General features: G+C 39.1%; 1 protein-coding gene across 1 annotated transcript in view; it reads left to right on the forward strand.

Annotated features, from left to right (window-relative positions):
• Positions 1-14,011, forward strand: part of VPS13B (vacuolar protein sorting 13 homolog B) — a 425,975-nt gene that overhangs the window by 110,214 nt on the left and 301,750 nt on the right. Inside the window, exons 18-19 of the mRNA XM_080909429.1 lie at positions 4,561-4,695; positions 5,412-5,585. Coding sequence (XP_080765555.1) covers positions 4,561-4,695; positions 5,412-5,585 — 309 coding nt within the window. The remainder of the gene's footprint in view (positions 1-4,560; positions 4,696-5,411; positions 5,586-14,011) is intronic.

The following is a 14,011-nucleotide window of genomic DNA, read 5'->3' on the forward strand; positions in this document are numbered from 1 at the left end:
TTATATATGTATAGGTGTTTTTGCTTACATATATGTCTGTGTTCCATGTGTGTGCCTGGTGCCTTCAGATGCCAGAAGGACTATCAGATGCCCTAGAACTGGAGTTATAGATGGTTTCGAGCTGCCATGTAGATGTTGGAGACCAATCTCAGGTCCTCTGGAACTCTCCAGCCTCCTTATCCTAATTTTTAATGTTGGATTTAAGGATGTTAATTATCTATTGCTTCTCTGACAACTTTTATGAAAATAGCAGTTTTCACAAAAAAAAACCTTAAAATATTGTTTTCAAAAATTATGTGTAGGGTTATATGTATATGCATGTAGCTGCCAAAGAAGACCAAAAACATTGGGTCCCGTGGAGCTGGAATTATCGGTGGTTTTAAGCTGTTTCACGTGGGTGCTAGAAACCAAACTTGGCTCCTTTGCAAGAAGCAGTACATGTCATAACTGCTGTACCATTTCTACAGCCCCACAGCACTTTTTGTTCTTACGGTTCTCTAGTCTGTAAACAGGAGTACAGTGAATTTCAGATGCCATCAGGTGTCAGTAGTTCTGCTCTCTGAGCTCTTCAGGTCAGCCTGCCTTTCCTGCTCTAGCTTTCAGAAGCGTGGGCTCTTCTTCACTTATGGTCCTTCCCCATCTTCAGGGAATCAGTTTCGTGTTTCTTTGACGGTGGTTCTGACGTCATGTCTCCTCTTTTCCTTTGTCTTTCCTTTTGTCTCTAAGGATTTGTCATACCACAGTGGTTTTAACTGAGTGATCTAAGGTTATTTCCCACTGCAAATCAACTCACTTGGATCTTTAATGTTCTCTCTATCTCTCCCTGTCTCCCTACAGGCTCCCTCTCTCACAGTAGGGCAGTATTATTGTCCTTGCTACTAATGATCTAATTTTTAGGAGCAATACTATCTGTTCTTTCTTTCTCCTTAGTAACTCTGTATCTAGTATAAGCATATTAAGACTGTATAGTGTTACATGCTGTCCTGAAATTTTTCTCTTTTAAAACTTTAATAGAGTTTGTGTGGTTAGTTTTGTTTTTGCTTCATTAGTGTTTCCTGTATATATTTTCTATTAATTTTCTAAAACATAGAAATTTCAAATGTATGCTTTAATTTTGTAATAATTCTTTTGGTGTACTTTCCTCTTTCATTGTGTATTTGGTCTTCAGTTCAAATCTAAGATGTGTTGAAATTTCCTTTTCTTTTTGTTTTTGTTTTTCTTCTGTTGCATTGTGTTTCTCAGATGAGTGTTTCCTTTCTTGACCCACTCAGTCCTCTTGGGGTATAACATTCCACAGTTAGCATTCTATCACAGGAAGTCATCTGCTTGCCTGAAGAAATGTTTATTTCATTATTTTACCTTTTGTCCTAGCTTCATTTCTGTTGCTGTGGTAAAACACCCCGAAAGGCCATCCCTTTCACTAAAAGCATCAACTTTAGGGGAGAAAGGTTTACATATGGATTACAGTTCAAGGTGACAGTTTATTCAAGGCAGGAAGCATCATGCCTGCGGTCTTTCCAGAGTCCTGGATCTTCCCTCCCCTCTCTTCACATATGCCTACAAGCCAACCTGGTCTAGATAGCTGCTAATTATGACTCTTCTAGGGTGGTTCTGGGTCATGCTAAGTGTACAGTTTAAAGTATCCAGGGCATTATTATATGTGACAGTTTGGCTGGGTATAAATTTTAGATTGAGATTTGTCATTTTTGTTATTTAGCCTTTGCATGTTGCCTCTTATCTTGACATGTGTCTAGTGCTGTCTTTGTTTTGGTTTCATGAACCTTCTGTTATAACACAGACACTAGCAGGTATAAATATGTGTATGCTTTTTAAAAATATTTGATAGGACTTATCACTCTTCTACTTCTATTCTACCTTTTTGGGAAATATTCTTGAATCAATTCTTAGACGATTTTTTTCCTACTGTTACTAGTGTTGAGGATTGTACCTTGGTTCCCATATATATGCCAAGCAGGAGCTGTACTAGTGAACTGTCCCTGTAGAACTCTGTTTTTACATGTAACAGGCACTATCTTCATTAGAACCACTGTGATCTAATATACATGACATACTTGTGGGATTCTTATACTTTTAAATGAATTGATAGAGACTGAACGTCTATAAAGTTTGAGAGAAATAGTGGAAGGTGCTAGTGTTATGTCTCTTTCTTGATCTGTGATAATGTTTAGATTAAGGTAAATTTCATACTAATTATAATGTCTTGCACAGCACAGCAGTGTTGACTATATGGAAGAGCTTGCCATTCTCTGTGTGTATGTATTTGTGTGCATGCACATGTATGTGCTCATTTGTGTGGGTCAGATGAGGATATTACATACTGTACCATCTCACTGTCCACTCTGTTCCTTTCCAATAGGATTCCCGAAAGTAGGACCTGACTCAGAAAGTTTACTAGGCTCTCCCTTGAGTAAAATGTACTGTTAGGATGGACCTACGGCCATAACTCTGCTTTTCTTGGATGTCTGATTCTCAAGTGTGTATAGCGGGTTCTTTTACTCAGTGACCCATATTTCCAGCCTCATGATTCTGTCTAATAAGGAAAAATATAATTTAAAGTTTTCCTCTTCCTTATTCATTTTGCCAAATATGTATTACTCAAGCCTTTGTTTTCCTATGTGTAAAATGAGAACAGTATCCGTTTTCTTATTTTTGTGTGTGATAGATAAATAAATTAGGCACAAGTAAGTGTTGAGTCAATACCAGATACTGTGATGTCTACACTGCAGCACTGTAACTATGTAAGCAGTGCTGTCCTGTGATTTTCTTGGCTGTTATTTAAGTGTTCGCAGTCATGGCAGTTGGAAATCCGAGAAATATACATTTGGATACCACTTTATTGGCTTCAGACATTCTTTACTTCTGTCACCGGGCTCAGTTCTCATTATCACTGTAAGCTAACTACACACTACACATGGTAAATTAACAATTAATTGACACACAATTAATGACTGTCCTAGAGTTTCTGCTGCTGTAGTAAACAGCATAAGAAAAAGCAACTTGGTTTGGTACACTTCCTGGTAACAGCCAGTAGCTAAGAGAAGTCAGGACAGGTACTCAAGCAGGGGCAGAAACTTGTAGGCAGGAACTGAAGCAGATGCCACTGGGGAACACTGGTTAACATTGGGGAACACTAGTTATTGATTTTTTTCTTAGGGCTTGCTCATCCTGTCTTATAGCATTAAGGACTACCAGCCCTTGGGTGGCCCCACCTATGACATCAAGACTTATCTATATGCTAATCCTAAAAGGAGGTATATTCTCAATTAAGGTTCCTTCATTCTTAGATGACTCTTTCTTGTGTCAAGTTACAGAAACCAACCAGGACAGTGACTGTGGTGAAGATTAGAAATTGGGGTTAGTATTTGGGAAGGCTTTTTCACACATTATTTTTTTCAATCACTTTGGAATCATTTACCTTGTTAAATTCTTGATCATTGATTAGGAAAAATTTTAGAATATTTTGGAGAGATGATTGGTATTTAGAATAAAATAATATGATACAGGAATCTTGATTTTAGAATCATATAATTAAAGTCTTGAAATATGAATGATAATACTTAGTATTTCACTAAAATTTTAGGTGAGGAACAGAAGGGAAATGGTGTGCTTGGATGGTTATCCTCAAAGTGAGCAATAGAAAGACAAAATTATTCTGGAGCAGATGCGATACTGTTTAACACTTAGGTTCTTGTATTTAGTACCTTTTGTCCATGGTGCACAATTTAGTTAACACCTCTAATTCATGATATTCTGATCCATACAATGAGGATAGTAATATCTACATTATAGTCTTCTGCAGAGACTGAATTCATTTGCGTAGATAAACAGTAGTAAGTCTGGAGTACATGGTAACCATGAGAGATGATCCTTCACCTTTTTCCTCTTCTCTCTTCTCCGTGTCTCATCAGAATTATAGCCTGTAGATTTCTCTGCCTGTGTAATCCTCCCCTGCCTTTGTGACCTAAATCCGGGCTGACCATTCAATTAAAGTTTCTCAACTAGTTTATATTAATAAACATCATGCAATAGAGATATTAATGTCTACTTTTTGATTGTTTGATAAAGATCCCTTTGGTTTTTTTTTTTTTTTTTTTTGTTCTAAGAGATTGTATTTTAACTATAAACTTTCTTGGACTATTTCATTCCTATCTCCTTACTCAGGTAGTTCCCTTTGGAAATGCCTTTGCCAAAATAAGTCAAACTTGTTTCATAATGTAAAATTTATTGTCTATTCTAAAACTAAATGTGATTTTTAAACTTCCTCTTGAGTTTTATGTAATGATTTCTGCTTTTAGTTTCATGTCTTGAATCCTACTAATCAAGATCTGTTCATAAATATAGTTATGAGAGTTCAGCCCATTTATTTTAAAATTGCATCCTTTTACCTTTTAAATACTGAACTCTGTAACTTAACACAAATACTGTAAGAACATCTGAGGTAGATAATTAAAGTATAATTAACTTTAAATACCTTGGTGAAGGAATATAAAAATTATTTAAATTCAATCAGCTAGTACATTTGCAGTTTTCTTTTATTAGGTGTGAAATCTAAGAATCCCCTGCCAACTCTTGAGGGCTCAATCCAGAATGTGGAGCTGAAGTACTGCGGCACATCATTGGTCAAATGTGCCTCTGGGACCTTGGGATCAATAAAAATTTGTGCCAAAGCCCCAGGTATGTGCAGCTGGACCGTGTAAAACTTTATTGCCTGTGTAGGAGAATCGGCCTTGCCATTTACAAGGAGCATTTGCTGAAACAAGAATTTCCTCATTGTTCCTGGGAGTCAGAGCTCTGCATTGTTTTATTCATACTTAATACTTTAACAGTGCCAGGATGATACTTACTGACTTTAACCAGTTGATTTTCATTTTAGGTGAGGAAGTTTGCATAGTTTTAACAGTTGTTATTAGGAAAAATTAAAAGAATCTTCTTGCAGCTTTGGCAGAAATGTGAATTATGTATGATAATTAACATACTAGATTGAAACACAGAAACTGAGTGTTAAAAAGTTAGGTTGTAACTGTATTTCCCTGTTTTGCAGTGTTTTGTTTCATAATGTTTTTCTTTAGCTATATGCAATTCTTTCAGCAGTCCCAAATTCCATCATACCGTAGTGTGTATTTTGCTGAAGCATCTGTGTTATTTTATGTTATAAACTGTTCTGAACATGATCTGCATTCATTAGCAAAATGTCAAAGTTAATTCTAAAACTTAAAATAGCTTTATCAGCCGGACTCTTTGGATTATTGGCTTGAGTAGCAACTGTTATTGAGCCATTATTTTAGTGATATATTTTCAGCCTAACCACCCCAAACTACTGTACTGTACATACAAAATAATCTTTGAACATTTCCTCTTTTTAAATTCTCTTAAACAATATTTCTGCTCAGGTGACAGTGGAAAAGAGAAGTTGATTCCTTTGGTTCAGGGTCCTTCTGACACTAGAGACCTCCACAGCGCCAAGTGGCTTAATGAAAGTAGGAAGCCCGAGTCTCTCCTGGCCCCAGATCTGATCGCCTTCACCGTCCAAGTTCCCCAGTGCATGGACCACTGCCACCACTCCGGTAAGCCGGTCCCACCAAGCTTCCTTCAGTGTGTGGGTTTGTTATTGTGTGAAAATTTAGTCCTTTCTTTCAGGATGGATTGTTGGAATCATCTCTATAGTCTTTCCTAAGATTCTGTTCATTTCATTTCACTATTGATAAATGAAATGTCTATAAATTATGGTTTTATCTTAGGAGAGATTTCAAAGACCATGTGTAGCAAGTAAATACAGAATTGTGTGCATATACCTGTGTGTGTGTGTGTGTGTGTGTGTATGAGTATGAGTATGAGTTTTAGATAACAGCCTTTTCTCGAATCTAGATTTTTTAATGCTGCAGAACTTCAGCTGTGACCCAGTTTTCCAACAAAACCTAATAATCAAAATGACTCAGAAGTTGTGATATCATTGCTTAAGGTTCTGCTTGCTTTATTTATTTATATCTATCTATCTATCCATCCATCCATCCATCCATCTTCTATCTATCTATCTGTCTATCATCTATCTATCTATCTATCTATCTATCTATCTATCTATCTATCATCTATCTATCTATCATCTATCTATCATCTATCTATCCATCCATCTATCATCTATCTATCTATCTATCTATCTATCTATATATCTATCATCTATCTATCTATCTATCATCTATCTTCTATCTATCTATCTATCATCTATCTATCTATCTATCTATTATCTATCTATCTATCTATCTATCTATCATCTATCTATCTATCTATCATCTATCTATTTATCATCTATCCATCCATCCATCCATCCATCCATCTATCTATCTATCCATCTATCCATCCATCCATCCATCCATCTATCTATCAATCATCTATCTATCGACATTGCCGTGTATCCAGTTCCGTAGTAGCAGCATCTTAGCTGTCCTGAGGATGGATATGGAATGGGACAGAAGGAAGCTGTGGGAAGGAGACCAGTGCCCACCATGTGCACAGTGATGTGCGTAGTAAACCCAGGGTAGGCAGTGAGCGAGGCGACACTGAAAGACTGCTTAGAGGGGATTCTCCATTGAGCTTTCAAATAGTGCATAAGAAGAGTTCTCTGTTAACATTATCCAATAAATACTGAAATTAAAGGGAGCACATACTAAAACATTCAATGCAAAAATGTGAAAAGATTTATAATTATCCAGATAGTAAGTATGTACAGGCAGATCCCAAGGAACAAACAGGTGCAGATCCAAGACCGTAATATAGCTGTGAAGTCAACTGCTGAACAGTCATTGTACAGCTGAGACATTAGTCACAGTTCAGTCTGGAAATGACTAGTTTGAAAGGCTAGCTTTAAAATGCCTTACCACAATGTCATCAAAGGAAACACTCTCCCAAAAGAAGAGGCTTTGTGCAAGGCAGAAGGCCACTGGCATACACCAGATACCCAGATCCACGGAGGACACACAAGACCCAATGATGACCCCACACAACCTAAGGCAGTCTGAATTTTGCCAAAGGCATCCAAAATATACTTCAGAACAAATGTTGCCGATAAAAACTGAATGCATAGACACAAAACCAAAAGTGGATTCCTGTTTTTTAATTCAATTCCAAATGGAAGAGAGATGTAAGGCTTGAAACTCTGAAGTTCCTGGTAAGAAGAGAGGACACCTTGGCCCTGTAGGACTCAGTACTGTGGATGGTGCACAGTCATCTGTGACACAGTACTGTGGATGGTGCACAGTCATCTGTGACACAGTACTGTGGATGGTGCACAGTCATCTATAACAGTACTGTGGATGGTGCACAGTCATCTATGACAGTACTGTGGATGGTACACAGTCATCTGTAACACAGTACTGTGGATGGTGCACAGTCATCTGTGACACAGTACTGTGGATGGTGCACAGTCATCTGTAACAGTACTGTGGATGGTGCACAGTCATCTGTGACACAGTACTGTGGATGGTGCACAGTCATCTATGACACAGTACTGTGGATGGTGCACAGTCATCTGTGACACAGTACTGTGGATGGTGCACACTCATCTGTGACACAGTACTGTAGATGGTGCACAGTTATCTGTGACACAGTACTGTGGATGGTGCACAGTCATCTATGACACAGTACTGTGGATGGTGCACAGTCATCTGTAACAGTACTGTGGATGGTGCACAGTCATCTGTGACACAGTACTGTGGATGGTGCACAGTCATCTGTGACACAGTACTGTGGATGGTGCACAGTCATCTGTGACACAGTACTGTGGATGGTGCACAGTCATCTGTGACACAGTACTGTGGATGGTGCACAGTCATCTATGACAGTACTGTGGATGGTGCACAGTCATCTGTGACACAGTACTGTGGATGGTGCACAATCATCTGTGACACAGTACTGTGGATGGTGCACAGTCATCTGTGACACAGTACTGTGGATGGTGCACAGTCATCTATGACAGTACTGTGGATGGTGCACAGTCATCTGTGACACAGTACTGTGGATGGTGCACAATCATCTGTGACACAGTACTGTGGATGGTGCACAGTCATCTGTGACACAGTACTGTGGATGGTGCACAGTCATCTGTGACACAGTACTGTGGATGGTGCACAGTTATCTAGTCACTGGGAAACAGAACTGTTGGTTGCTGTAGTCTTGTTGGATATTGCCTCAGGCAACCACCTCGGCTCACTGCAGACACACTCACACTGATGCCTATGCGTATTTTCACGTCAGTGACAGCCAAGTTGTAGGATCAGTCCACATGCTCCTCAGGAAATGAGAGGTGACAGTGGCATGTATATGCCCCGAATATGCACGCACGTGTGCGCACACATACACACACTTTCACACACACACACACACACACACTTTCACACACACACATTCACACACACAGACTCTGGAATATTATTCAGTAAGAAGGTTAAAATTAAGTCATTTTTAGAAAAATGTTTTGAAATGGTGGTCATCATGTTGTTGAGTGTGGATATCGATACAGAACTTGGTGACAGGGTGTGCGCTCTGTAGAAATATGAAACAGTCATGAAAGACTCTCAGTTTACACTCGGAATATTTGGGTGCTGTATGTCATTCTCTGTGCCAGTGTCAGGAGACCCCTTCACACATGACCCTCCCTGTTTCTCACTCTGTTTTTGCATATTTTTTCCTGTTGATGATTTTTAACACCGGTTGTTGTCTTTTTGCTTTGTCCCAGTTCAGTCTCAAAATCTCTCCCGTTTCTGCCTCTTTAAGGAAGCTTTCTCTGAATCTTCTCCATCCGTCTCCTCCCCAGATTTTAGAGTCCATTCCCGTGCCTCCGCTGCATGGGTCCTTCTTCCTTAGCTTTTGTAGCAATGCGCACTTACACAGTCGGCCATGACCACTGACAGTGCTTCTCAGAGCTGGCCACTGGTTCATTGTCACTATCTCTTCAAGTGCTCACAGTGTGCCGTGTGCAAAGAATGCTTGAGAGGACTTTCTGGGTGATGAAGAAATGAACGTTCATGGCAAACGGTCTAAGCCATGACTGTGTCTGACAGGTAAATAGGATGTTCTTAATACTGCTAGCTTTCTCACCCGTTTTCTCTCCATGGTTCTGTCTTCTTTTTAGCAGATAACTACACTGCTGGAGCGTATCTGTCACCTTCCTCTGATAGTCTTCATTACCACTAGATAGCTTGTTTATTGGGTTGTAACTTGCATTGTCCTGGTTCCCACAGTGACATGTCAGTATGTCCGTCTGCAGTGTGCCTCCTAAAACGACTTCTCAGAATTCCTTGCACATCTTCTGCCACCTTGCCTTTTCTATTAACACCTATTGGCACTGTTAACATGTCCGTCTCTATTGGCCTGCTGTGTGTTGTTTACACATCCTGAGAGTAAAGGCACTGATTGAGTTTTGTTTTCAATTATCGTTTCTACGGTGTGTGTGTAGGTCATAGCCTTGGAAGATAATGTCCTTTAGGAGCCAAAGGACATACTGTCTGTCTTAAAGCAATCAGTCTCCTTACTCAGGTTCATATAGTGTGTGTGTACATATACACTTTGGAATATTTTTCAGTAAGAAGGAAGGTCAAAATTACAACATTTTCAGAAAATGTTTTGAGGTGATGCTCATGTTAAATGTGAGCAGATGAATATTGTATTGCTTCTCTGACATTTAGGGAATAAGGGCTACAAAATTAAGTTGGTGATTATTAGGGAAGTGAGGAGGAAAGAGAAGGTGGAAAGAGCAGCAGAGAGATACAGTGTATTCGCGCATTAAGATCCCACAGGAACCCCAGATCCCTCCGTGTAAACAGTCCTGTAAGTGCAGAATGCGATCGGGTAGGTGCAAAGCAAATGCTCCAATGTCAAAGACAAAGCAATGCTGTGAGACACTAAACAAGGCTTTTCAACCATGCTATAAAGACAAAAAGGGACTCTTCTGTTTTTAAGTGAAAATAGACATTTTTCACATGCTCTGATTATGGTTCCCCTCCCCCAACTCCTCCCAGATCCTAACCACTTCCTCATCATCAAATCCACATACTCTCATTAGAATGCAAAAGGGGAATTAAAATAACAATAAATCATAATAAAATAAAAACAAACGAAAGAACTGAAGAAAAGGCAGGAGAAACACATGCAGACACTGAAAACCCCCACAGAAAGCCAGTTCAAGTCATTAGATGTAGACAAACATGTTTCTGTGTCATGTTTTAGATGTAGAAACATTTTATTACAGTTTTTACTGATAGGTGATATGTTTAAATGTTTTAGATGATTTTTTCTTTATGTCATGCTGTGCCCCACAGCACATTTTTTTCTCACACAGTTGACTCTTGCATAAAGACAGTTTCCCGTAGTTTATATATCTGTGAAATATTTTGAACAGACATGGGGGAAAGGCTTTTTACTGAATCCTGTAGAATTTATACTAATTTATTTTGTTTACCATTAATAAGATGTTGTTTAAAATTTCTGGATAGCTGTAATTATTTGTGCAAGTTGAATTATATCCTTAATTTTCCTTCTTTCCTTCTTTTCTTCTTTCCTTCTTTCCTTCCTTCCTAACTTCCTTCCTTCCTTCCTAACTTCCTTCCTAACTTCCTTCCTAACTTCGTTCCTTCGTTCGTTCGTTCCTTCCTTCCTTCCTTCCTTCCTAACTTCCTTCCTAACTTCCTTCCTAACTTCGTTCCTTCGTTCGTTCGTTCCTTCCTTCCTTCCTAACTTCCTTCCTAACTTCCTTCCTTCGTTCTTTCCTTCGTTCCTTCCTTCCTAACTTCCTCCTTCCTTTGTTGCTGGGTGTGTTGGTTTAAGTGAACTGTTCCTCCCTGTGTGTGACATTTGAGTACCTGATTACCAGTTGGTGGCTGTGTTCTAGGGAGCCCTTGTGTTAGGAGGTGTGCCCTTGCTGTAAAAGTATGTCACCCAGAGGAAGCTTTGAGGTTTCAAAGCCATGAGCCATTTCCAGTTCACTCTCTCTGCTGTGTGTTTGTGGTTTAAGATATGAGTTCTCTGCTGCTGCCTACTTTCTTACCGTGGCACCTCTCATCTCCTTGGAACCTCACCCAGCCCACCTGTAAGGAATGCTGGTCCTGGTGTTTTTACAGCAGTGGGCGGTGACTAATGCCTGGGTCTGAGTGAGTAGCTCTACCTGACCTGGAGCGTGAGGTCCTTTCCCACAGCGTTGCTGCTTGCCACCACACAGCACCAGTGCTTTAATACTCAAAGCAGTGTTTTCATCCTTGAGTCCCAAAGATAGAATTAGGCAATTTCAGTGCCCTTCTACAGAGATGCAAAGTAAGTGTTCTTTGTAATGCAATATGGCCAATTTAACATAATACTGCCAATCTAAGACACGGCTTTTCTTCTTCAGAATAATTAACCTCATAAACCAGCATTAGGCTTAAATTTTATCATGTTTTCATGAATGGAACTAATTTCATCTGTTATCAAAAATCAGGATGGGGGAGTCTTGGTATTATTAGTGGAAATTACAGTTGTGGTCTCTGGAAATTCAGTTCCGTTGTGTTAGACCTGTTGATTAAAACATACCAGAAAATGAACACCATTCAAAGTTCTTTGGACAATTAGGAATTTCTAAGGAGATCTCAAGGAGAGATGGTGCATGCTTTTATTAGGGACATGTCTTGTTTCACAAAATCCTCTTTATAATGTAAAATTAGGTGGATTGCCTTAAGTTACGGTTTTAGTAATTTTGACAGGGCATTTGACTCAAAATGCTCATATATTGGACCAATTAAAGACAATTCACATTTGTGATTTGGGTAAAAATATATACAAATTATACCCATCTATCTTACTGCATTTCCTCTGTCTTCCCTGAGGACTGTACTATGAGCGTTATCTTTAATTGTTGCCAGTTTCTATTATATCCCCACCGGGCTTCTGGTGCAGAAGTCTTGTCCTCTTGATGACAGCGCTTGCCCAAATGATTTCATGCTCCTAGCATTTTTTCCATGGGAATTAGAGGTGAAATGTAACCACAGCTGAACAGAGAGTCTATTTTTGTAATTTTGGAGTTCGGCTCTGTTATTGGAACTAAATGAAGAGATGCAGGTGTTCTCCAGGCCAAAGCCTTTGGGAGTTTCGAGGGTAAATGTTTGAAAAGAAAATGCATGTGTTTCCAGAGTCAAACAGCAGCTGTGAGACAAGGATTTATGTTTCTTCTCAGAACTTTGGGATTTCAGTATGTTACATTTAATCACAAGCACTGAAGGGGAGCGAATGTTAAAGATGTTGTGCATAAAAGTAAGTTTACTGATCTCTTTACCATGCAAAGTAGCTTTGGGGATATGTGAACAATGTTACTTTTCAGCACTATGTAAACAATTTCTAAAGCATTATGGTAGTTACAGGATATAGCATTTTGAAAACATTGTGTTTGTAATCCTTTTTTTTATCCCATTAATTAGTGGGGAGGTGGCAAGGAGTTGGTGGGTGGGTGGGAACAGTCTCATAGAGGCAGGGGTGGAGGGATGGGATGGGGGGGATATTGGAGGGGAAATTGGGAAAGGGGATAACATTTTAAATGTAAGTAAAGAATATATCCAATTAAAAAATAATTAATCTATTTTCCATTTAGACAAACACACACACACACACACACACACACACACACACACACACACACCGGATTCTATTTGTGGAAAATTATTTTTCATATATACTTTGATTATAGCTTTTTATAGTAAAACGTAAGTCATAACAATCTTATAAAAACTAAGATATTTTTAAATATAGTGTCTTTATAATATATTCAAAATTTGACAGCTATTGATTCTTAAATAGTTATGTAAAGCACACACATATATGTATATATTTATATACTTAAAATGCTTTTTTTCAAATCTTAAAGTTACTTTGCATTTTCGTTTCTAAAGGACTGCTTTCTTACATTATTATTTTGCTTCCCCTTTAAAGCTGTCATTTTTGTCTTTCTGAGATGAGTCCTCTCTGTACCTAGAAGGCGTAAAGTGAGCCCAGGCTGTGCCCAGACTCCTCTGTCGCTTGCCCCTGATGTGAATGCAGGGTTATAGGTGTGTGCACAGCCTTTGTCTCTGATGTGCACACAGGGTTATAGGTGTGTGCACAGCCTTTGTCTCTGATGTGCACACAGGGTTATAGGTGTGTGCACAGCCTTTGTCTCTGATGTGCACACAGGGTTATAGGTGTGTGCACAGCCTTTGTCTCTGATGTGCACACAGGGTTATAGGTGTGTGCACAGCCTTTGTCTCTGATGTGCACACAGGGTTATAGGTGTGTGCACAGCCTTTGTCTCTGATGTGCACACAGGGTTATAGGTGTGTGCACAGCCTTTGCTATTGTGCTTACTCTTTTTTACATAATATTCATTATTTGTTAGTTTATGCAATAAACACTTTGTTACAAACGTTATTTGCATGTAGAGATTGGATAATCATGTTGCCTGTGTGAAATTCTAATATGTCGAGGAGATGAACAGAGCGTCATGGAAGGGGGAGCGAGCGAGTGAGCTGATAGGGAGGGGTTGCAATCTGACTTTCTGGGCTCCGCCCAGCTTTGTAGGTTGTAGGACTCGGAACAGGATAGCTTCTGAGTATTGGTGTCTCATCTTCAAAAATTAATACACGTATCTCATAGTTTTTGTGAAGATTAGGTTTAATATATAAATTAAAGCATGTATAATACAAGCTTCAGTTATTTTTAATGAATACATTCTATTAATTAAGTACTTTAAGTTTTTCTTCTGCTGCTGTTTTCCTCCCTTGTTCTATTGATCCCACCCGATCCTCTCCATATCCAGTTCTTCCTCCAGTTACTTTATAAACCAGGGAAACTGGGCAGCAAAGCTTTTACCTAATTCCAGAATGTTCCTTCCACACTTAAGTGTCTTCTGAAGTCATGGTTTGTGAGTCAAGAGCAATTTCAATAGTAACAGGAAATTGCTTTGCTCCTTTGAAAAGTCCCGGGTTCTGGAATGAAGCCAGTG

The sequence above is a fragment of the Micromys minutus genome (assembly GCF_963924665.1).
Source record: "Micromys minutus genome assembly, chromosome: 33".
NCBI classification, from domain to species: Eukaryota; Metazoa; Chordata; class Mammalia; order Rodentia; family Muridae; genus Micromys; species Micromys minutus.